General features: G+C 39.2%; 2 protein-coding genes across 2 annotated transcripts; one reads left to right on the forward strand and one right to left on the reverse strand.

Annotated features, from left to right (window-relative positions):
- Nucleotides 1–1013: 1013 nt before the first annotated feature.
- cfap92 (cilia and flagella associated protein 92 (putative)) lies at nt 1014–13126 on the forward strand. Its single transcript, XM_044023530.1, has 16 exons — nt 1014–1101; nt 1319–1512; nt 1661–1863; nt 2969–3188; nt 3274–3393; nt 3542–3652; nt 4289–4473; nt 4603–5447; nt 5561–5755; nt 5839–6112; nt 6190–6354; nt 7487–7675; nt 8833–8983; nt 11288–11502; nt 12605–12702; nt 12793–13126. Exons 2-16 carry the CDS (start codon nt 1350–1352, stop codon nt 12929–12931), a joined length of 3273 nt encoding a protein of 1090 aa, XP_043879465.1. The 5' UTR covers nt 1014–1101; nt 1319–1349; the 3' UTR covers nt 12932–13126.
- Nucleotides 13127–14071: 945 nt separating this feature from the next.
- Nucleotides 14072–23911, reverse strand: LOC122768004 (complex I assembly factor ACAD9, mitochondrial-like). Its single transcript, XM_044023606.1, has 18 exons — nt 23621–23911; nt 23126–23219; nt 22912–23013; nt 22044–22150; nt 21865–21965; nt 20766–20844; nt 20479–20650; nt 20322–20395; nt 20153–20228; nt 19984–20054; nt 19768–19887; nt 19563–19691; nt 18542–18621; nt 17687–17813; nt 17533–17610; nt 16129–16257; nt 14672–14744; nt 14072–14372 (listed from the first exon to the last, which is right to left on the reverse strand). Exons 1-18 carry the CDS (start codon nt 23804–23806, stop codon nt 14272–14274), a joined length of 1899 nt encoding a protein of 632 aa, XP_043879541.1. The 5' UTR covers nt 23807–23911; the 3' UTR covers nt 14072–14271.
- Nucleotides 23912–23949: the final 38 nt, after the last annotated feature.

Genomic DNA, 23949 nt, shown 5'->3' on the forward strand with positions numbered 1-23949 from the left:
TTTCATTTTCTACACACATTTATGATTTCCCTCCAAGTGCCACCAGAGGAAGATTGCGTACCACTGGTGGTACACATACCACAGTATGAGAACCATGGATCTAATCTGACGGATTTTGTGGTACATAAATTATGGAAGTGTGGTGTTTTTATGTGAAGCACTGATATTAAACTCATCATAGCTTTACATGCTTTGATGTTTTGTATGAAGAAATTCAGACACACACACACACACTGCCTTTTGCCTGATTCTAATTACCACCAGGTGTGTAAACTTTTGTCATTCACGTTGACCTTGTTAAGATGCCCGAGGGACTAATAGACTTTGTTTCCCTAGAATTTTACAGCAAAGGGTTGAAGGGGCTTCCCGTATATTTTTGCAAGTTTCTCTGACATTATGACATGTCTGCAGTAGGAAACTGCTTTTCACAATGGGTCAAGTGTCCCTGCAATGAAAAATGCCACTACCCTCAGTCTGAGGCAGTTAAAAGGTATAAAGCCATCAAATCCCTTTATATCTAAAGGACATATGTACTGGAATAATGTACTGTACATGTTTTACATGCCAGCAATAATAATTCATATTCAGTGAATTCAAATTGTAGTGACCTTTGGTTATCAAAAACAATCACTTACTGCTTGTTTGTTTAGAGTGAAGGTTCTGGTTTCTATTAACTAAAGTTATTTTATCATCCACATGTCCATAAATGCCACACCATAGCCATAGCCCATTTTCCTAAAAAAATAAGAGGCAAATCCGTGTTTGACAAAATTAAAAAAATGTCCAAAAAAAAAGTGTATGGGTACAGTTTTAAAATGAATGCAACACCAACAAGAACAATGTAGCAGGGCTTCTGCAAGACAAACAAAAACAAAACATAAAATAAACTTTCTAACTCTCCCGCTCTGCTAGAACCAGCAGCACATGAAGGCACCTTCACAATGACTTCCTGTACTGCAGTGGTTGCCATAGGGACCCACGTTGCACTCAGATCATATACAGGCAAGGTTTACTGTGTGCTTGTGTGTGACAGCTGGCTGCCCCAGTTCAAAACTTTACCATCAAACTTGTCATTGTTAACAGATTTAGCTACTCACAGAGGTAAGTAGAGCTGCGACTGATGCTTATTTTAGTAAACGTCTGCTCCATAAAATGTTGAAAATGATTGATCAGTGTTTTTCAGCCGTGGAAATGAAGATGTTCTCCATTGTCTTGTTTTGTGCACAAACCAGAATTAATCCGTTTTCATGATTTATTATATTAATATTCACATTTAAGAAGCTGGAAAATTCTGAAAACTTCTGAAAATATTTTTAAGGTGAAGTGGGATTACAGTGGGATCGGACCTGATGACGGACGAGGAGGATGCCAGTTTTCTTAAAACTGATTTGTCGTTCATGGAGGACGGTTTGGGAAATAAGTCAAGTTCAACAGAGGATATTACATCACAAAAAGATGACCGCTCCTACAAAGTCACATGGACAGTTGACATTGCCATTGCTATTCCAAAAGGTAGGTTTGTCATACAGAGCAGATAAAGAGCTGTGAAGTCCGTGCTGGTCTGACATCCTGTATATGAAGTCACCACTATACTGTAAAAGACTATATTTCAGATTTATTTGATCATGTCCCTCATTTTTAAAGACTTATCATTGTTTAGGGGACAGCACTGATGTTCCCGCAGCTCCTGAAAAGGCTAAGAAAACAAACACAGACTCATCTATTGTTTGGGTGAAGGACCACAAAACTCAGCGCTGCTATCATGTTGAATACAAGCTGTTGCCAGGTGATACAGAGACAATCAAAGTGGATCTGCAAGTGTTTGGGCCAGTCGCAAAAATGTGCAAAGATGATGAGTTCAAGGTAAGTATGACCTGGTGCATGTGTGCATGTGTGTGTGTCCCTAATTAATCATTCATGAACGTCCTGAATGTACATTAATGATGCAGAAACATCGTCTAGAGTTACGATAAATGCCCCGTCACTGCACAGGAATTCTGACTGAAATAATTGGGTGAAAGCCGCAGTGGGAAAGCTTGCTAGAAAACAAGTAGATTGTTGAGTCTCATTCCCATTGGAAGACTAATGTTTTTAGATCGCAGGCCTCTGTCCTGAGCTCCTGTCAGCACAGACAAACACATGCTCTGTGACAGATGACACAAAGTAACATCTCACCTAGAATAGCAACCTTTAGCGGCACATGCACGCACACGCACACACACACAAATGTACACATATCAATTTACACATTTACAACTCAAAGTTGACTTATTTGAGGATTGGCAGCTCCATTGTTGAGTCGATCAGAGATGGCGCAAGAGATAAGGTGACTCTAATTATTATTATTTTATTTTTTTTATTTGTGTAATTTTTTTGATTTTCTGAAGTACCAGCAGAAAACATCTCCTTGATGTTGTCTATGTACAGTGCCTTGAGATAATGTATGTTATGATTTGGCGCTATACAAATGAAATTGAATTGAATTGAATTTAATCTTGTTGCGTACCAGTGGTGGTACACATACCACAGTTTGAGAACCATGGGTGTAGGTAGTGGTTATACTAGGTAGTTAAGTTTGCAAATAGCTCACCTTTCTTTCTAAAAGAAAAACATAACATCTCGCTTCGTAATCAAAAGCTTACACTGACACTAATGCATTGAGTGAGTACAGAGGGGTGAGCTATTCTTACAATTTTGCGGAAAAAGTGGATAAACACAATAAAGACATAGATATATATCTTCTTGACTGTCCAGTAATTGGTTAATTTCTTTCAGCATGGGTCAGATTTCCCCAAAAAAACTAGAGCACAGAGGAGGTGCAGAAGTCTATTTCTCTCTCAGATGACTTAATTTCATTATTGCTAAAAGGCCATTATTGGGTTGTCGTCCAACAATGACCCCAGCTTTAACAATCTCTGGCAGCCGCAACAGTGTTAAATAACAACTGAAGAAATTTGCTGTTGACCAGATCCTGAGGACATGGCATGAAGGAGAGCAGACCTGGGTTGGTTGGACCCACAGTGTCAACGTCAGATTCAACAGGGACATGTTGATTGGTCTACTCAGCCATAAGATCGAGCTGCAGATATGGACCAGTAAGGACAAACTGTCCAGCCAGGCTCGTCATGAGAGACTGAAAGCCTGTAGACTGTCACAAGATCAGCCTGAGGATGCAACGCACACATGTGGTACGCATCAACTTCAACTCACCAGACATTAAATACATGTGGTATGTTTTAACATGAAGTATACATTCTTATTTTTTACCTTAAGATGACACCAAGTCCATGGTGAACAAGCTGAGAGCCCTCTGTGAGAAGACGTCAAACACATCTATGAAACACAAATTCAATATGTCATTTAAGTCAAATTCAGATGTGGGCTCAGAAACTGGTAAATATACCTTTTTTCCCCTTAAATGTTGAGCTTCAAGTGCTATCGCCACAGTTGAAAATGTTTGCTCCGAGGAATTGTGACGTGCTTTATACAAACAGAATGTCCATGTCAAATGTGATAAGTTTGTTTGTGACATGTTTTATAGAAAAGAACTTGGCAGCTTTTCAAAAACCCAAAACTGATGCCTGTGACCTTGGGAACACAAAAGAGAACCACATCATGTCACTTGAAATCAGTCCCATGTGTTTTCTGGCAGGTGAGTCTTTCACATGAATGACCATTAAATCAGACTTCTTCCCACTGATTTGTTCATTTAGAACAAACCAACATGTTGAAACCCATCATTATCATTTTCATGTCTCCTTGTTACGGCTAGTCCAATCATATGTGCAATATTTTTTCCTTTATTGTTAATTAATACCAAGCTATTGGGGAGTAAAATAATTAAATTATGGTCATATGATGGCCAGAAAACATAGAGAGTGTTAAGTATAGCAATCATAATTTGGAACGCTTTTGCATTTCAACCAGCTGGATGGTCAAGACACATGGTACCTAAAATATCACACACAGCTGACATGGATGATGACGTGTTCTTATAGTGACCAACAAAGTGCTGTTCCTGAAGACACAGTGAGATGATTTGATGAATGAAGGCAAAAGAGCAAATATTCAAGCATATTATTTTGTTTTTATGATTTCAAGGACCCTTAATACCCACCCCCATTAAAAAAAAAAAAATTCTGATCGAATACAGTTATAACAATCTCAAGTCTTAATAAAAGAAAGGTAATTCAAAAGTGTCAGACTGGGTAATTATTGCACGTACACCCACGTCTGGTCTACCATGGATTAAAAAAAGTATTTTACTTGTTATTTCTGTGGTTGCCAGGTGAGACCTCAGTGACTGAGTGTTTCCCAGTCTGCTCATCAAGTCTATTTGAGGTCATGTGCAACGTCTCTCTGGACAGTCCTCTAGTATCTGACCAACTGAAATCTGACCTCAATCCGCTGGTCATCATGATTTTGTCAGCCTCGTCAATGCCTTCTTCCCCGGTCCCCTTCCATGTCTTACAGGTGTGGGTTCCGTCATATGTCATCTGTAGAATTAAATGTATGTACATGTGTAAGAAATACATTGTCTGATTAGACAAAATATGCTTTACACAACTCTTTATGTGGTTTATTTTTCTTTCCTTTCCTTAGGAGATGTGCATGCCTGTCTATTGCCAGTACAAGTTCCATAACTTGAGCGTGCACAGAACAAACTATCACGAGCACGCCAGTGACATCTACTTCGGAGATATAAATGTGATCCTTACTGGCTTGATGAGTCCTCAAGAGCTCCAACACTTTCTCGCCAGTCCACCTCTGCAGATAGAAGTTCATGATCGTGACAGGATGTTGGAGGAAATGCCTGAAACACTTGCGATGGGTACAGTGGGGTCAGATGAAGACACGCAGAGCAATGCAGCACTTTTACAACATAAAACAATGGGCTATAACTCCTATGGCATCGCAAACCTAAACCTGTCTGAGATGCTACTTGGTAAAAAGAGTCTAACAGTGAACTTACCAATCCAATGTGGCCCTCCGCCTCCGAAGCGGGACAGGGAGAGAAGTGCGTTGAAGATCACGGATGCAGCTGCTATGCCACAGGCCCATTACTATGATGCCAATTCCCAACTCAAAGTCAGAGTTGAGGTAGCTTGCCCACTGAATTGTAAGGATAACGGCAGTGAATCCTACGATGGTTCGTTTGGTCGCATCATCTTCCTCTTTCATCACAACAACGTCTCTGTTATGACCAAGCTGAGATCAGAGATCCTCAGAATCAATGCATTGGCCTTCAATCTTCACTTCCTCTCACACAAATACATAGAGAGAGCTCTATCAAATAACAAAGGCCTAATGAGTTTAAAGTGTAATGAGAGCGAGGATCTGGATTTTGTTACAGGATTCCATGTGCGAGATAAGAGGACACACATCTTTGTTCTTGAAGGGCTGAAACACAAAGCAGTGAGGAGACTCTGGGAGGCTGTTCCGATGAAGTAAGCCCACGAACACTGCCTTGCTCTTCCAGTCTGTGTTAACAGTTTTCAGCTGTGCTGTCAGTTTGGACAGAGTGTTTAAATTCCATTCAGAATCCTGTGCTGTTTTGCAGGATGAGAGGGAGTGAGGAGGAGCAGGTGATCGTCCTCTACAACTCGGATCTGGGTTTCTTTAAGCGCCTCTATGACTCATTAGATGTGAGTCTGAGTCCCATTTATCTATATGAGTCACTACAGACCATCATTCAACAACCCCTGATCTACATTAGAGATGTGGTACCCCAACGCTGCTTCCAGGCTTTGTCAAGGTGCTCAAACAGTTACACACACATACACTATATATAACACATTACACAAGAGTGTTTTCATTTTATTTTTGTTTTACCTTCAGGTTAAGCCAGTTGTGCAAAGCGAGGCAACTCAAAGATGTGGTGCGGTACAATCTCTTCCCCTCAGCTGACATGATTGTCAGCATGAGTGAGGAATGTGGCACATCTGCTGAGCAGTGGGAGGAAAAGGCCAGAGCACACACTGAGATGGACTTACCCACTCCGCCTCTCAGGATGAAAAGACATGCGCCTGTCAACACACACAACAGAGAATATATCCGATGGAAACACAACAGCCAGCAGATGCCATTCCAACCCTTCAGGGACTTCATACAGGTCTGGAGGCCTAATCGAGTAGAGTGCCATCTGTATTAACAGAGCAACTCATCTGTTTCAACTCATTTGTTCCGTAGGAAAATATTCAAAAGGTGCAAGACCAAAGTGAGAAGCTGCAGAAGCCAAAGCCTGCTGCATTGATGGTGGATTGGGCTACAACCAGGCCAACACACAACTACAGCATCCAGACGTTCAACTTACATGATCGAGGCAGGGAGCTGCTACACAAAGAGATGGCTAAGGTTTGAGACATACACAACAGCGCTGTTTCATAGATACACATTATACAGTTTATGCAGCCCAGTATATTAGGGCATAGCTTTGTGAGAATGTCCTTCAACTCCCCAAACCTTAGCCTGATCTACTCTGTATATCCCTGTGTTGCTTGCACAGTGTGAAGTCAACCCAGACTCTAAGATCTTATGTTTCCATTTCATGTTCCTGCAAACAACATGTGAGCTTAAGTTTTGGTTGCATATTTACATGTCTAAATGCAGCTATCACACATGCGTCTGGCACTGCTGCCTAAAAAATTCCCCTGCATGTAGACTAACAAAGCCAGGTAAGAAACCCTTGAGAAAAATCCAACCCTTGGAAGACCACCCACTCTGAATCACAAAACCACCGAAACCACTGAACCACAGCCACCTCTTTGTCTGTAGACTTATATATATCAACTTGATAGTGTTTCAACCAAATGTGGAGCCAAAAAAAAAACAATTTAGTAATAACCATTTCAGCCATTTAACAATTAAACCATGTCTATTTATTTAGGTTATGAGTGTAGTTAGGGATAGTCCCGGTGAGTAATTGGGTTTTTTGTCACAACCTCCCCATGAAATCCAGTGTGTCGCAGGGTTGAAAAAAACTGGGCCCATAACACCACAATGTTTGGCTTTATACTGTGGTCCTAGTGAGAATTAAGGCTCAAATACTTCAGAAACACAGAAATTAAACAATTTGCCAAAACATCACAATTAAAAAAAAATTACTGTAGAGAATGTATGTAATTTAGATTCACAATGATAGGAAGAGTCAATAGTTATTCTTGTGGTAACTTTTTGCTGAAAAAAAAAGTAACATTTCCCATGGTTTGCAGCAAATTTCACTTGAATACCAGGCTGAAAAACATTAATGAGGAAAACAGGCGCATTTCAGGAGTCGACTAATACAGTCCATGTTTGGGCATGACCAGACAAATGGAATGGAAAACAGAGCTTACCTGCCCAACTGAAAGATGAATCACAACCTGTATTCAAAAACAGTCAGAAAAAGAATGTTTATATAAAATGGAAATCAATGGCATCATTCATTTTATGTCCTGACAGAAAGTAAGAAATCAAGTGTACTATTTTTCTCTGATGATAACTTCAGGTACCCGGGCGGAGGTTCACCTACAGTCAAGAGTACCTCAGTGCTACAGTAGAGTCTGGAGACGTGACTCCTAAAAATGACTTCAGGGCTGCTTCTGTCTCCACTGTTTGGGTCACAGGTTTTATCAGTGGCAGGTCCAGAGTGCACCCAAGACACCCAGATGAGGCTCGTGTGGAAGAGCTAAGAAAGGTGATGTCACTCTCTCTGTTTAGTTAATTGACGTTCCCACGAAACTCAGCGCAGGGATTCAATTTCATTACCATTTACCCACTCGTCCTTCAGTCACCGTGACCCTGTGTGTTTAGGTTAGGATAGAATAGCATATAACATGACGTGACTAACACTGTTAGCCCTGCTGTTGTTTCAGTTGTCCTGACCACACAGTCATTTACTGCCCAGTGGTAAAATAATATTTTTTAAAAGGTTTAAGCATCTAATTAATCTCCAGAGGCGTCCAGTAATAGTATGTGTTTGTAACGGAGGGTTAAAGCTGGAGTAGGCAAGACATATTTGGTAATATTGTACAATTAGTTCACAATATTTTTCAATATAACGTAAATGAAGAGATCTGAGCGAGAACTAGACATCCACATCTTAGTTGTATATAAAAATGGACACAACCTTCTGTTCCAAAACAAACTTACAAAGCCTCAAGATTCCCAATTTGACCTAAGAAACCAGAAGGTTACATTTGTCACCTGCAACCAGGTACCTATTGGTCGATACCAGCTGTCAATCACACTGGTGTCCACTCTAAATGGGAACATTTGGCGGTGCTGGTGCCAATCCCAGCTGACACAAGGCAAAAGGTGGGGTACACCCTGGACAGGATGCCAGTCAACCTGAATCTGCATGTTTCAAGACTGTGGGAGGAAACCAAATGCACACAACATGCAGGCAAACTCCATGCAGAAAGGCCTTTGTTCTGACCGGGTCGCAAACCCGGGTGTTCGAGCGCTAACCACTGCACCATCCATGTGGCCCTAATTAGTAACATAATCAACAAAATTTATATCATGTTCTATGAAAGAAGATTAGCATTAACTCCTCAGTAAAATATTTACTGATGTTGTAAATAAACTGTGACGTAAGCTCTTGCAAACAGTGGAGTCGCCCCCTGGTGGCTAATTACTACTCCTGTCCTACTTCCTAGGCTTCACATTTCAAAGAGGAAGACTATGTCCATTTTTATAAACAGCCTATGGTCACATATGAAACAAGTTAATCTCTGTATCTGTTGGGATGGACTCGGGGCAGATAATAGATAATCGGGAAATGTCAACAATAAGTTAGTTTTCCTGCCGGCTGCAGCTTTAACTTGCTAACACTGTTCACTGTGCATTCAGCCGTGGAGAGAGAACATCCTTCATGCGAACACACTGAAGCCCACACTGTCACGGGACATGTGGGTCTGTAGCAGACGCAGTGAGGACTTTCAGCTCTACAGCAAACCTCCCCCTTTCTTCAGCACATCTCCTCTCACCATTCACTTGGCTGGTATGGACATATCATACATATATCATTCTGTTTTTTTTTTTGGTTTTTTTTTCCCTTTTCCCAGTGAGTGACTGTGGCAGATGTTAACAACAGGTCATATTTAAATATTTCTATCCTCGTGGTCGAAGACACGAGTTGTAAATGTCAGGGTTTGGTGTCAGTCCCCGAGAATCAAAGTATGAGAGCTTTTTTTAGTAGACATCATTTTCTTTTGGAGTTTACGCTGCAGAAAAGAGTAACCCCCTCCCCTTGAGAAACGTATACACTAACTGCTGCCTTAATATACCAGAATGTCATGTAGGCCACATGGTGTTACTTACTGCAGGCCACATGACAGGCTTGGGAACATAGCTGCCAAAAACCAAGAGTACCAAGAAATTACACTTCAATAAAAAGTATTACATTACAATATGCTACTTAAATTAAACTGGCAAGTGACTCATTTACTTACACTTTATTTAGCTTTTAGACTTAAAGGTTTACTAGGTCCGCTTGTGAGGTACTTACACAAGCAGTAGTTATTTAGATGCTATAGATGCAGTGGATGATAGAGTACTGTATATATGCCAGGGAGCCAGAAGGTTGTCAGTCAGATATAAAGAGCAGCAAACGGAGCCAAGTTAATGAAAACCACAACACAGCACCAAAAAAAAGAAAGAGAAAGAAAGAAAAAGATTTAAACATTCAAGGCAGAGTGCAACATCTTTATCGCATTTTCAATACATGATTTTTCCTTCAGCCCTCACTGCGTAATGGAAATATTTTTCTTTGGTAATGTATTCCTTTAGGCTAAATGACTTAAATTATTTAAGCGCCATGATCAAAAGCATTGATTCACATAAGGATTGCTTAGAAGTACACAATTTACAAAGTATGATCTATGTCTGTGGCTAATTAATGTAATGGATTAAGTTTTATCATTTTTTTTATGCGTTGTTAGGGTTTGTTCAGTCTAAGGATAAAATGATCAGGTAAGTGTAAAAGTGTTCAGTGTACGGGTTAAAATGTTCAGTTAAAGGGTTTTGATGTTAATTTTAAGGGTTAAAATGTTCAGCTAAAGGGTTTCAATGATATTTTTTTAGGGTTAAAATGTTTAAGGCTGAAAGTGTTAAAAATAAAGGGTTTAATGTTAAAAATAAAGGGTTTAATGTTAAGTAATGGTTTAAATGTTCAATTAAAGGTTAACATATTTTGTGATCATCTAAATATAGTGTGTGTAAAGTTAGATAGCATTTATTGGTTGCACTCCACTATGTAGTGTATTAATTGTTTAATTATTTTATCTATATCATTTCTGCCAAATGAAAATAACTGGCTTAATTTTACACAGTGGGCCTTTAAAGGATTACCTGTAAGTGTTTGTCCAATTTTACAAACAAATATGGAAAGGGTTAACTATTAATACCATCACTATTTTATCAGACCTTGGTGCAGAGAAGACACCAGATATCAACACTATACTGTAAATAAATACTGTCCAAAATATCTTGTCATTCTGGACAAGATATCATCTTTCCGTCGGGTCAAGTGCAGCTGAGATGTTTAAAATTTGTCTGCGCACAGTTTATATTCAGCCATGCCAAGCTATGGGAAGCTCTTGGCAGTCACTGTAGCTTTGATTAAAGTTTCTCAAACCAGAGGTTGGTTAGGGAGTTGCAAGGCATTTGTATTTTCATAAATCAAATACAGTTTAAAAACAACTAGCCAGTCTGTATTTCATCCCTATCTGTTACAAAAGATTACACATATTTATTTAAAATATTGACCCAATGTGACCTCGGAGGTGATTATTAGAGATTTGCACACTACACGATTCACTGTCCTTTAGGATGTTGTGGGTCCTGAATCTCCATCACCATTATTTTGGTGAAAGAGGTTGAAAAGATTGTGAACCTCTGGTTTAGTTACTGTTTGTACAAAATACTAGACAAAAACTACTTTTAACTGGGTAACCTAAGCCCCTCTGACAAATACCTGTGGAACAAGTGAAGTGAATATGAGTTAAACTGTATCCAAGAGTGGATTTTTTCCTATGGCTGTCTCTGCTGTAAACATTTGAAAGCTCATATTGATATGTTTTGATTGAAGCTGCAGATGGTGGATATCTGAGCTCATATCCGTCACACTCCCACACCGCACTGGAGAAAAACATTTTGACAGGAAGAACTTCAGTATGATCAGCAGTAAACAGGATTACCAGTTAATAAGTGTCCTGTTGTTGTCTGTCCAGCCTTTCAGTGCAGTAACACTCAGTGTCAGGTTTGTGGAGTTTGCCAGTTGTTTGACAGTGTTGTGGATCCTCAGGAGAGTCTCTGCAGCAGGAGCAGCTCGAAGCAGCCAGAGCTCGGTACAGGCGCTGGCTGAGGAAGCTGCTTCCTGGCAGCGGCACAGAGCGACCAGACAACGGCTCCATCCCACAGTTCAAATGCCACATGAGAGGAAACTCGGAGACTCTTCAGAGTGTACTGAAAGACGAACCTAAGAAGTATTCACTGAGGAAACCAGGCCTGATGCTGAAGGTCGAGTATAACTTAGTGAGGTGACAGGACAGAGACGTGATCAACACAGAGACACTGCACATTCCACAAATACTTTGACAGCAGTACATTTGATCATGTGCAATAGTATCTATATAATGTATATGCAGTACAGAATGTAGGTTAATCAAAAAGGGATTTTTTTTTACTCAGGTGAGTGCGTGTTTATATGTGGACATTTAACATTTTAACAATGAGAAGGAACATTTCAGACTTTTCTGTGAATATGAAATGTTAAACAGTACGTTTGCTTTAGGTAATTTTATAATATTTTCTCAATTCTCTGGTGAGGCTTCAATATGGCTGCCACATGTGTTTAGGAATTATAATGTTGATTTAGTTCGTAGTTATTTCAGGTTTATGCTTAATTAATGATGAAGGAAATGTGGAGTATGTTTTTCTGCTATGTGTGAGACATGGGTGTTTAAAGATTTAAAGGATATTTATTGCACTATTTATCACTAACTCCATCATAATCTTTTGGCATAATGAGAATTAAATGATATGAGAGAACTAGACTTTTGCACCGGCAGCAAATTATTTCAGCCTACGCTTCATAGAAACCTAAAAAAGCACAATCCCCAGGCATTACTCAAATAATAAGTGGGATTATGGGGATCTTGTAAATGTACTTTTGGTCCAATATTCATTTTAGGTCCAATATTTACTCCTTTTTAACTCTGTTTCTGGTCTCCACCGACAGCTGCGGGAAATATGTGTCTCTTTAGTGGCGAAATGTTCCACAATGTCTAACAGCTGCCCTGTGTGACTGAAAATGACTGAGGGTGGTGAGAGTGAACAAAAAGCTGTGGGTTGTTCAGTTTTAACAATGAGCTATAAACTCTGTATAAAGCTACATAAATCCAAGGGGATTTGGGCGATAAGTTGCTGCAGATTTATGTTATTGTCACGTTGGTTATTATAATTATTATATTTATGTCAATTATGGCATCTTTTCTGCTTTCTTTCAACAATGCTTGTTAACATGTTTTTTTTAGTGAGACTTCTCTGGTTCTGGTTGCAATTGAATGAAACAACACCTACCTGGTGAGTCAACAACTGTTTGTCCTTTCTTGTTTTGCAGCCTTTGCCTGAACTGTCTGTGATGAATGTTGTCGACAACAGAGTGGAGAGACTGGCTCTGGCTCCAGGCCCCTGTATTCACAGCAAGGACCTTCACATGTCAGTAACCCCCCTTTGAGCTCCACACATGAAATAGAAAATAAAACACAACTTTTGTCTTAATGTGGTATATTCGACTGCTTCTTTTAGGAGATTGAATGAGCAGCGTTCTTTCCTGTACAAGCGGACGGCCCTGCCTCTGACAGACAAGGAGAAGAGTTTCTTCACTTCTCAGAAGCGTACACCCAACATGGAAACATATCAGCTGTCCAGAGACACCACAGAATAAGGATCTCACAAAGACTAAAAGGCTCACAAGGACTGTATGTTCACATTACCAGGCAGAAGTAACTTGAGTCCCATTTTTTTTTCCATTGATGGGACAGTTTTTTTCTTTTTTTAAATCAGGGCTGTATGGAGAAAATCAAAAAGTTGTGTTCAGATGAAAGTTAGTTATCTGTATTAAATCTGAACTGAACAATAATGTGAACTTGCACAAGGTGTCAGGAAACAAATATATATAATCAGGTTCTGATGTCTTGTGTGATATGATCGTGCCTCTGCTTTAGTAGCCAGTCTGCCTGTTACATTTGACTAAACGGTGGAAGAGCGTAAATACATTTGCTGCTTTCATGAATCCATTCAAAATGCTTCTAACCTTGCCCTGTCATATTCACAACCTGTAATTACCAAGTTTAGGATGTCCTATTCACAAATTCCCATGTCATAATTACAAATTCATGAGTTCCACTTGAACACAGCAATAGACTCTATGTGGGACCATATGGATTTACTTCCAAAGAAACCTTGCTCTTTGGCTAAAGAGGATTTGGAAAAAGACTAAACCAACATGAATCTGAGCTCTAGCTCTTCTCCTGGACTCAAAACTTGATAGACAGATACACGTCTGTTGGTCCAACATTGGAGCACAAACTTAGCATTTGGCACCTTTACAACTAACATTATATGCAATAATTCTCTGCTGCCCTACAGTTAAAGCTGCCGTTAGTGAAATAGGCCAAAGTCTTTATATCCACACCTATTCCTGCTGATTTGGAGGGAGTGACCTGGTGCTTTCAGACAGACATGGTTCTGGTTCTGGTGGCATTCTGGAGCTGCAGGACCTTGGTCTGGCGAACCAGCCCAGGTTCACGCCAGTTGAACCCTTTAAATGGGCTCTGAAAGTAAATCACGTATGAACTACTCCAATATCCCTCAAAAAAATGATTAAATTAGGAGCCAGATCTTCACAAGCATGCTTCCCTCTCTGCTTGTGAAGTTTGGCTGTTTGTCAATGAATAAATGCCCCCTTACTAAGTGTGTCCATGCAGTAATGTAAGAAGGAGAGAGGGGAATGCCAAAAGAACGACGTGTCTGACAGTAGCTTCAAAGAGTACTTCAAATAGGAATAAATGAAAAACCATGAGAGTAGATTTAAAATTTTATAATTGCGGCCAGGGTTAATAAGTAACTAGGAACACAAATCTATTAATTTAATGTTGAAATACCTTCAGTAAAAAAATAGGGACTAAAAGTCAATGCATAGTAATTCCCACGGACTGTGGATTGACTTGCCCTTGTCGTCAACACAAGAGAGACACTGGTGGTGTTGTGGTCATGGGACAGAGTTCAGAATGTTCTGTCGAGAGGATGAGAGCAGATGTAGGATCTATTTTGAAACACCGCTGCTGCAATCTTCTTGATGTTGGCTTCGTCGTTCTCGGGAGTGTCTAGAAGAGATTGACGTGGGAATTACAAGGCAATTTTTCCCCCCATTCATTTAATACAAAACACATCATTCCCATTTGTCTGAGATAATTGATAACTTTGAATACACATTATTAAAAAAAGACAACATGTACACACAGTGTGACAATAAAAAGCAGCGGGGGTTTCAGTGTTGGTATGCTGGGTTTGGGGAAAATCCGCAACACATGCAAGTCTGTTCTACTGACATGCTGTAAAAAGAAAAAAACCCAACAACGAAAACATGGAGCTGTTCCTAATTAATGTGTGGTGCTGGACTTACGTTTCTGCAACTGAACAAGCATGTAATTGTTCCTGAAGAACGCCTCGTCACAGAACGTGTTTGTGAGCAATATCTAGAAAAATGATCAACACAAGCATTCATTAGAACCTTTACACAAACAATATGTGACTCAGTGACATGAAAACGACTGATGCAGCCATTTCAAAGTGTTCAGTGAACTCAAATGTGAAGACAGACGACTGTAAACATTAGCTTATTCTATATTTATCTAGAAAAACATAATTTCATCAACGAAACGTGTCAGTGTTTGTAAAGATATTTGTCACATTAGCAATTTCTGGTTGACCATGGGATAAAGTGACATTCAACTGGTAAAGATTACAAAGTTTATGAATCACAGTGGAACTATACCATATGACTGAAACTTTTTTATGATCATGGTTTGGATCTTGTGTGACTCAGCAAATCATCTCAGTCCCACTAAAAGAAGTGACCGGCTATCTTTGGAATGGAAAATAGTTAGAATAGGATCCAACTGTATGCTTTACACAGAAACATGAGTGGACCACTGATGCCTGAGGACAGAGCTGCACATCTGAAACACAGAAGACGACGAGACAAAGCATCCAGTGCCTTCTTTAATGTCTCACAGGATTTGTTTTGCCCTAAATTACTGGTTCTGATTACACACACACATGCACACATATGTATTTCCTATTGTTGTGAGGACACTTATCCTCAAATGTAATTCCCTGGCCCCTTTCTCTTTCTATAGTATTCTCAAATGCATGCCTAACCACAAAGCCTTATTGCCTGTCTAACTAAACATCATTTTAACCCCATCCTAACCATCAAAAAGAAACAAAAACTCTCATTAACTCTGACGTCTCAAAGCATCATGTTCAAAATCTATTTTCCAGCAAAATTGTCTGAACAAAGGCAATAACATTTCACACAATTTACAGTCAAGGCTGCATTTGAATAGATAACATACACAATTTATAATTCATTGCTAATTTTGTGGACCTTCAATCAATGGGTCACAGACACTCAACAGTCCCTAAAACACACTTTTAAAACCACTGCTTCACATCAAGCCTCTATTTAAAATGTATAAGCTGCATGTAAGATACAGATTTATTGTTTATAATGGAACATAATGTCGCTATAGAAAGATATACCCAAGTGAAAATATATTTATCAACTCCTCCTCCATTTATCAAAAAACTCACAAGTTGATTTTAAAAACTATATTTAAGTGTGTTCTTAACTATTTAAATACTGTTAACCAATTCTAAATTGAGACCAATTATAAGATAACTAACGTTATGTAGTGATCTGGCTATTTAAAAGATTCTTCAAGATTCCCAAATAGAATTACAGGAATATCACAACTAAAAGATCTCAAGAGTGAGCAAATAAATTTGATAACCTTATAAGTGGAAAATAAATGAGTTAGGGTAATGTGTGTGTGTGTGTGTGTGTACTGTACACACCTCGTGGTCATGCTTCTTGAGGCCTAAGCTGATGGAGCGGCTGGTTCTGGACAGGACAGCTGTCATGGCGTAGAGGTTGATGAGCACATCTGCTACTCTCTTAAGGGCGATCTGTTCGTCCACTATCGTCTGACGACATCAATGTGTGAGAAAGAAAAATGTAATCAAACATCCATCACTTATGACTTCAAACATTAAAGTTGATTCCACTTCAGCATGCCTTTCATAAGTCTTTTTTTTGATTTTCTCAAAAACCAAAACCCAGAAAACAAGCAAAAGCTAAATTTGTTCTTGGTTGATCTGCATTTGCTGCATATTGATGGTTGTTACCAAAGACAAGTAGGACTACAGGAAACACACACTTTATTTGTGCTTAGGAAACTGTTTCGATTTTGCTCTTGAGTTATCATAATCTTTCGTGTTCGAGAAGAGTCAGACCAGATTATTTTTTAATCAGAAAGTATGTAATGCCAAAATCGCAGAGTACGACATAACGTGGTCATGACATAAATACAATGTACCAGTTGCACTGCTGACAAAATCATATGTGCCATGTTTTATTGTGTATTTTCCTCTTAACAAGAATTTGACATCATGCAATGTTGAAGAAGAGCTGAAACTAGTAATTGAGACATTAACTCATTAGGATAATGTTTAGCGATGTCAAAATTCAAGTGAGAATTAGGCTGGAAGACAATGTCAAATTTACAGTCCATGATCTAAATTGAAAGGCCATTTTCTCCCTCATGTTCCTCAGCAGCATCTCTAAGACTTCAACATGAGAACAGGAAGAACTGGAACCACCAGTGTAACACATTCCACCCCAAAACACATTCCTCCAGAGGTACTGCTCTCTGTAGCTTGTCTATGTCTCCATCTTTTCCCAAAATATCTTATTGCTGGTGGTCTACATTTAACAAATAAAGACGACAACAACAACAGCCATGATAGAAAAAAAACAACAACATTTACACATGTCCATTAAACTTAAAAAGGCATATTTGCTCCACTTCCTCTAATAATGAAGACACCACTGAGATTAAAAGCCCACCAAGAGGAATATGCTGGGAAAAAACTGGAGTCAAGTGATATACAGGAAGTGGGGATATGGAAAAAACGACCTGTTTCCAAGAGGTTTATAGCTTCTTTGGGAAAGCAGTGATTACAAAAGCGTAGTCACATACAGAGGCCTTCTCACAGAATGGAGCAGCTGTCTAACAGATGAGCATCACACAAATTCTGATTGGAAGTAATGAACAGCTCTCTAGTGGTGTTGCAAAACAATACATACATGCAAATGAGAATTGTATCCAAAGGTATTCAACATATTTGAGCAAAAAAAAGTCCCACAGCTCTATTTTTTATTTTTATTTTGAGAACATAAAAATATAAATCCAATGTTACCTTTCCAAATCTGTACAACAGGGTCTCCACAGTCCAACCAAAATGAGTGACACTCAGCTCCAACTTCTTTGCACTTTCCTACAAACAGAACAATGTTGAGCCACCGCTGAATAACTAAACAAGTCTTAAAGAAGAAATGTGACCGATTCCTTACTTTCAAGCTGGGATGTACCACGCCATCTTTTCCTGTCAGACCAAGGTCCACGGAACTTGTAGTCCTGCTCATCGCTTTCTTGATGATCATGCTGACAGCCAGACCTATGTTTCCTTTCTTCATTTCCCTGGAGGCAAAGCAGAAACAAGACTTAGGGCTGAAGCAATTTTTTTTCTTTTTAATTAATTACACAACATTGTGATGATAAATATGAAGATTGAGAATATAAATAAAAAAATAAATATTTTAGTATCACTAGAATTCAGCAAAAAGAGAGTCATATGTGATTATACAAAATAATGAAAATAATGATTATACACTACAGAATGTTATGGTGATTTAAAATGTGTAATACTTTTTGAAAAGCAGAAAACACAATGACTAATTATTCCCCACAAATGTCAGCTGCCAAATGTTCTGTCAAATGTGATAAGATAAGGTTTAAATCACAGAGGAAACAAGGACAAACACTGTGACAGAACAGTTGGTTTTAAGAGAAGAACATTTAGTGAATGAGGATCATTGTATTCGGCTGTTGAAATCATCTGTATACAAACAAACATCCCAGCACCAGACAGAAAACAAAGTTAGAAATGAGCAAGTCAAGCAATGAGCAACACAAAGCTAAATGTGACTTTTGAAAATCAGACACTAACCTGATAAGTGTGTGAGGGTGTATTGTAAATATATAAATAATAATATTATAATAATAATAATATATAAATATCGTAAATACTGCTTTTACTTTGCTTAAAAGCAATTCATTTTAGTGTGTGAACAGTGCTGTCTTTTATAGCATCAATATTAAATGACTATATTTCACAGTTTTAAACTGTCCATCCATCATATACTTACTTGATTTTTGATGTGGCAATTTTGCCAGCATACTGCATTCCAGTGAGAGCGATGTACATCCTCAGGACTTCATTGGTGCCCTGAAAAAACACAAGAGAATCAGTAAGTTACACACGAACAATCTTACCCTTATTATGCCATAATGTGTATGACAAAGATGAAGGTGTTCAACATCTATAAAAGTGTAAAAAGCTTTTTTAAAATGTCAATATCTCAGTCTGAATGATCGGATTCTCAGTGATTATGACACAGCTATCCAAATGTCTCATGAGCTGCAGACATGTGCTGTATTTTTATTCAAAGACTGAACAAACCTTTATCCCTTAACAACAATATAGTCAACTGTAAATGTAATTCATGTGATTTGATTCCAAAGTCCCAAGTGCCACCTAGTGGCTAAAGCCCAAATAACATACTGATTTTCACAGGCTAAATTTCCACACACCAAATTAATTTTCAAACCACAGGGTAAAAATAATGATCACTAAACAAGTCCACAATTAGTTTACATTACTTTAAAGCAACACAATGTAGGATTTCAACCTTCAAATACCTGGTCTGTAGACATGGCTTTTTGTGCATTTGAAGTCCTGCTTCAGAGTTCACCAGTATAATTGGCGTGTCAACAAATGCAATATTACCTCGACATATTTTAAGACAGATGTAACAAGACAATCAGAGAGAGACTTCACCCCATTCATGCAACAAGCCTCTGTCAGCCATCCGTTGCTCATATTGCAAGCAAGTGCGGATGCGCACACAGAGACAGACAGAGCCTCCAAAAACAATACTTCACTCCCATTCCGAGGGGTGAATTAACAAACAATACTGTTAACCAAGCATGGGGAGAACCTGAGAGGAAATTCTACATTGTGTTAGTTGAACTGAACTAATGTTTCAGCGGAGCAGCACAGGAAGAAGACAAAAAAATGAATAAAAAAGAAAGAAGGAGAACCCAATTTCTGTCTCATCATCATCATAGAAGAAATGGAAATAATAAATAATTGTAATGACACAGTACCTCAAAGATGGGTAGAATGCGACAGTCCCTGAGGTAGCGCTCATACGGGTAATTCTTGGTATAACCCAGACCTCCGAGGACCTGGAGAGCTTCACTGACACAAATCCACGCCCGCTCTGAGCTGAACACCTAAACACAAAACAGGGAATACACATCATTACACTGTTTTTTGCATGAAATAATGTCAGTGACAAAGCTGTCGAACCTTGACCATTGCGGCCTCTAGAGAGCAGTCTGGAAGCCCGGGCCTGTCCATCATCCCCGCGGTCAGGTACGCCATGCTCTCCATCGCAAACGCGCTCAAGGCCATGTCAGCAAACTTCTCCTACAGTGACAGAACAAAGCCCACACATTATTTACTGAGCAGAAAGAGATGTAAAGATAATTCACTATGTTCCTCTGAGGGGAGAGTCATCTCTACCTGAATCATACCAAATTCACTCAGGCTTTTGTTAAACTGCTTCCTGGTTGCTGCATACTCGGACGTCATTGCTACAGAAAGTTGAACAAAGATGATTTTAGATTGTTATGAAAAATACACAAGCTCCTGCTCAGTTATCTCCAGTTGTGGTACTGGAGTTTTGACATACTTATGAGTTTTTTGATCATCCCAGCTGATGAACTGCCCATACTGAACCTCCCCGAGTTCAGGATGTTCATGGCAATCTGTCCAACACAAAGCAAACATTCCCATAACCATACAGGTGCGGATACAGGTATGTGAAAAAAGTGTGGCACAGATGACTGTAAAAAGCTCACCTTGAATCCACCACCAACTTCTCCAATCACATTCTCTACTGGCACAGGGACATTGTCAAAGGACACTTCACAGGCTGAAAAGGTCAGAAAGTTTCCATGTAAATTACATTAAAAAGCATAGACTCTTTCAAGTACCCATTATTTGACTCAGCCTTACTATTTGAGCCCCTGATTCCCAGTTTGTCCTCTGGCTTGCCACTGGTGATGCCTCCAAAAGCTCTCTCCACAATAAAAGCTGAAATCTTATCTTTCTTAACGCCATCTACGACCACCTCCGTCCTGGCAAACACAGTCATTATATCTGCCATCCCTCCATTTGAAATCCAAATCTGGCAGCGCAGATCAAAAGACAGGAAAGATGAAGGCCACAAGAAGAGTGAGGGTGGATATTACTTTGTCAAAAACGGCCAGATCTATGGTTTGCACAACGGGATTTCCTCTCACCTTGGAGCCATTGATCAGGTAATGTTTGCCGTCTTCAGAAAGGGTGGCGCGGGTCTGAATGGAAGCTGCATCGCTTCCACTAAAATGATCATAGTGCAAGTGAATGCATCTATATACTGAGACACAATCTACACATGCAATCATGCAATGTCCTTTAATATCTTATACTAAGACTCTTCAAACATTCGTAACAAGTTGTAACAGAATAGTCAACATTTAACTGGTGTTCAAAATCTAAATTGTCTTACACTGGGCCTGGAGAAAGTTTTCATTACCCATGTGAGTTTTTCATTTATTGTTTTTTCTGACACTGAAACGACCTAGGTTGAAATTGGCTTTTACATCATTAAAACAATTTATCTAGAATCTACTGTGCCTCAAAAAAAAAACATATTTTCATATGATGGTACCTTGCATAAGGTTCTTGGAGAGCAAGTCTTCTCCCCAGTTGTAATTCTTACTACAACATTTTGTATTATACTGCCAGTGTCAGTGTTTCCCAGACTAGACTATGAGAAAGTCTATTTTCTCAAAGCCTATTTTATGGGAACGTTTTTACAAGTGAAACTGAAAATCTCTGGTGTAGCAAAAGGCTAAAGATTGTACAAAGTTTCTGCATTGTAAGCCTCTGAAGTATGTATTTATATATTTTTACTGTATTTACATGATGATAATGATGTATATACAGTACATTACAGATAGCAGCTACAATAAGTCCTAGACTTGGGGCAATAACATGCAAAACCAGGGGGAGTGATCTCAAAACTTACTACACAAATATCTGATATAAAGTAATTTTGGTTTGTGTTTTCTTAAAGGATGTCAGCTTTTTAGAAATCACATAGTTATGCTGTAGCATAGACATTTAAAACGTTTATGTCTTTTAGTTAAACCTAAACAAAAAAAACAACTTTAATAATGAGTGATGTAAAGGCACTCAACACATTCGATAGGTCTCCACTCCAGGAAACACTATGACATCCCATGGTGTGCTAGAACATAAAATATCAGGCTAAGAGGACTGACCACCTTTTCTGTTAGCTGTGCTTATCAGCATGTTGTGCATACAGGACAGTTCAAATGACTTGAATGTGTTTACCTTCCAGGCTCTGTCAAACAAAAGGCTGCTATGTGTTCTCCAGAGGCCAGTTTGGGCAGATACTTCTGCTTCTGAGCTTCAGTCCCTGCGATCAGAATCCCCTGAAACACACAGGACGACATCAGTGTCACCGGTACAATAATCACAGACTAAAACCTTTTGAGTTTTATTACTTTTACCTTCAGTCCAATGGCTTGGTGTGCAGCCAGTGTCACAGCGATAGAGCCGTCCAATGAGGTGATCTCTGCCAGCCGTGCATACATGGTGTTGGACAATCCAAGTCCGCCTGAGTTGGATAGACAGAGAGACATGGTCATAGCAGGATATAGCAAATTTAACTTTATTAATATTGATGACAGGGCTGTGAGGGATACAAGACAGCATCAAGCCACAATATAAGTGGAACAACTGGTCCTGCTCTGTCAACAATCATCTCATCGAACTTCCTGCATGAAAGTTCAGGGGTAATTTCTAGGATGATGACATATCCCTTCAATAAAAAGCAATAAAACTGACTATGGCTGATTTCGGAATAATCAGAAAATAAATAAGAGTGACAAAAAATTTAGATTAAAACTTAAATCTAACAGCCAGGTAGGGTGTGTGCAGTGCACAGCCCCCTGTATCTAAGACATCAACTCTATAAAGAACCTAATAATACAATCCCATTAAAAAAATCCCCAACTCTCAATTTTTAGGTTAATTTGCAATCTGAGGGTAGATTAATTGGTGCATATGAACTCGAATAAAACATAAAGTGTGCAAATTTTAAGAGATGCAATTTTTTTCTCAAGCCTCTATAACTGTGGTGTTTGTTGATCTCTACTGCAATATGTACAAATCTCACATTGTCAGAGATCAGTACATTAGGGTGACCCTGGTAACAATCAAAACAAAGAGCACAAATAACATAAACGCCTTCATTTAGATAGTTGTTCAGTCGTTAAGAAATTCCTCAATTCCTTCAAATACTGGCCATTATGAACTTAAAAGACAATCTTCACAGAGAAATGGATGCAAGTGAATTTATGTTGCTGTGATTTTTACCATACTCCTCAGGAACCATGAGTCCAAACAGCCCAAGCTCCTTCAGTCCCTTCAAAGTCTCCTCTGGGATTTTGGCTTCACGGTCAATCTTCGCCGAGTCAACTGAAATCACAAAATAAAGTCAGTCACTGACAAAACAGATGCCTGACATCTGTTTTGTCAGTGACAAAACAGATCATGACTGCCGCATTTTGATGGAGTAAGCTGCTCTCACCTTCCTCACTGAAGAATTTTTCCACTGGAGCAACAAGCTGGTTGATCTCATCCTGTTCTTCTTTTCCAACTTCTGGATAAGGGAAGACCTCATCCTAGAGGAGAAACCGGATAATTCATGTATCAGCAGCTTAGAGCAGATGAAGTCCACTGGCTGACACTTTTCTGAAAAAAATAGCTTTGCTGTAATGACAGCATATGTCAGGTCCAACTCTTACACCCAGGGAATATTCTTATATTGCACATTTTCAACATAAAATAATTAAGATTTGGTCCCCAAAATATACTACTTCATAAATACTTTCCGGTTTAGTTGTACTGCCACACAGTGTTAAGGTTTTCGAGACACGTTCAATCATAGGCTACAGTGCAATTTGATTTGTGATTTTGGTTACACATGGGAACAACATTTTGGTTACACATATCAAAACGGAACTAACTGAACGTTCACTTTTTGTCCAAACGTCTCAAGAAATCAGACTCCAGACCCTCTTACCTTGTTCAACAAACCCAGGAACAAATCCTTAGCATAGGCTAGTTGTCTGCAGTGAGTTCTGAACAACCTCTGCTGTTGGACCTGCTGCACTTTTTTCCCAGCATGTCTGACGTTACAGGCGAGGAGCCGCTGACCGGACTGAAAATATTTGGACAAAACGACAAGTCTGTTTGCGTTCATCATCATCGTTGTTATGAGTTCTGCCTCTACGTCCTCTACTCCATTGATAAACCACTGCCACTGCACACAGGCAGTTACCTTTCACCCCGTTCTGTCGCACACTGATGACGCAGCTGCAAGGTTTCAAACATGCAAAGTTCCTCGAACTG

Source organism: Solea senegalensis, linkage group LG4, assembly GCF_019176455.1.
Source record: "Solea senegalensis isolate Sse05_10M linkage group LG4, IFAPA_SoseM_1, whole genome shotgun sequence".
NCBI lineage: Eukaryota > Metazoa > Chordata > Actinopteri > Pleuronectiformes > Soleidae > Solea > Solea senegalensis.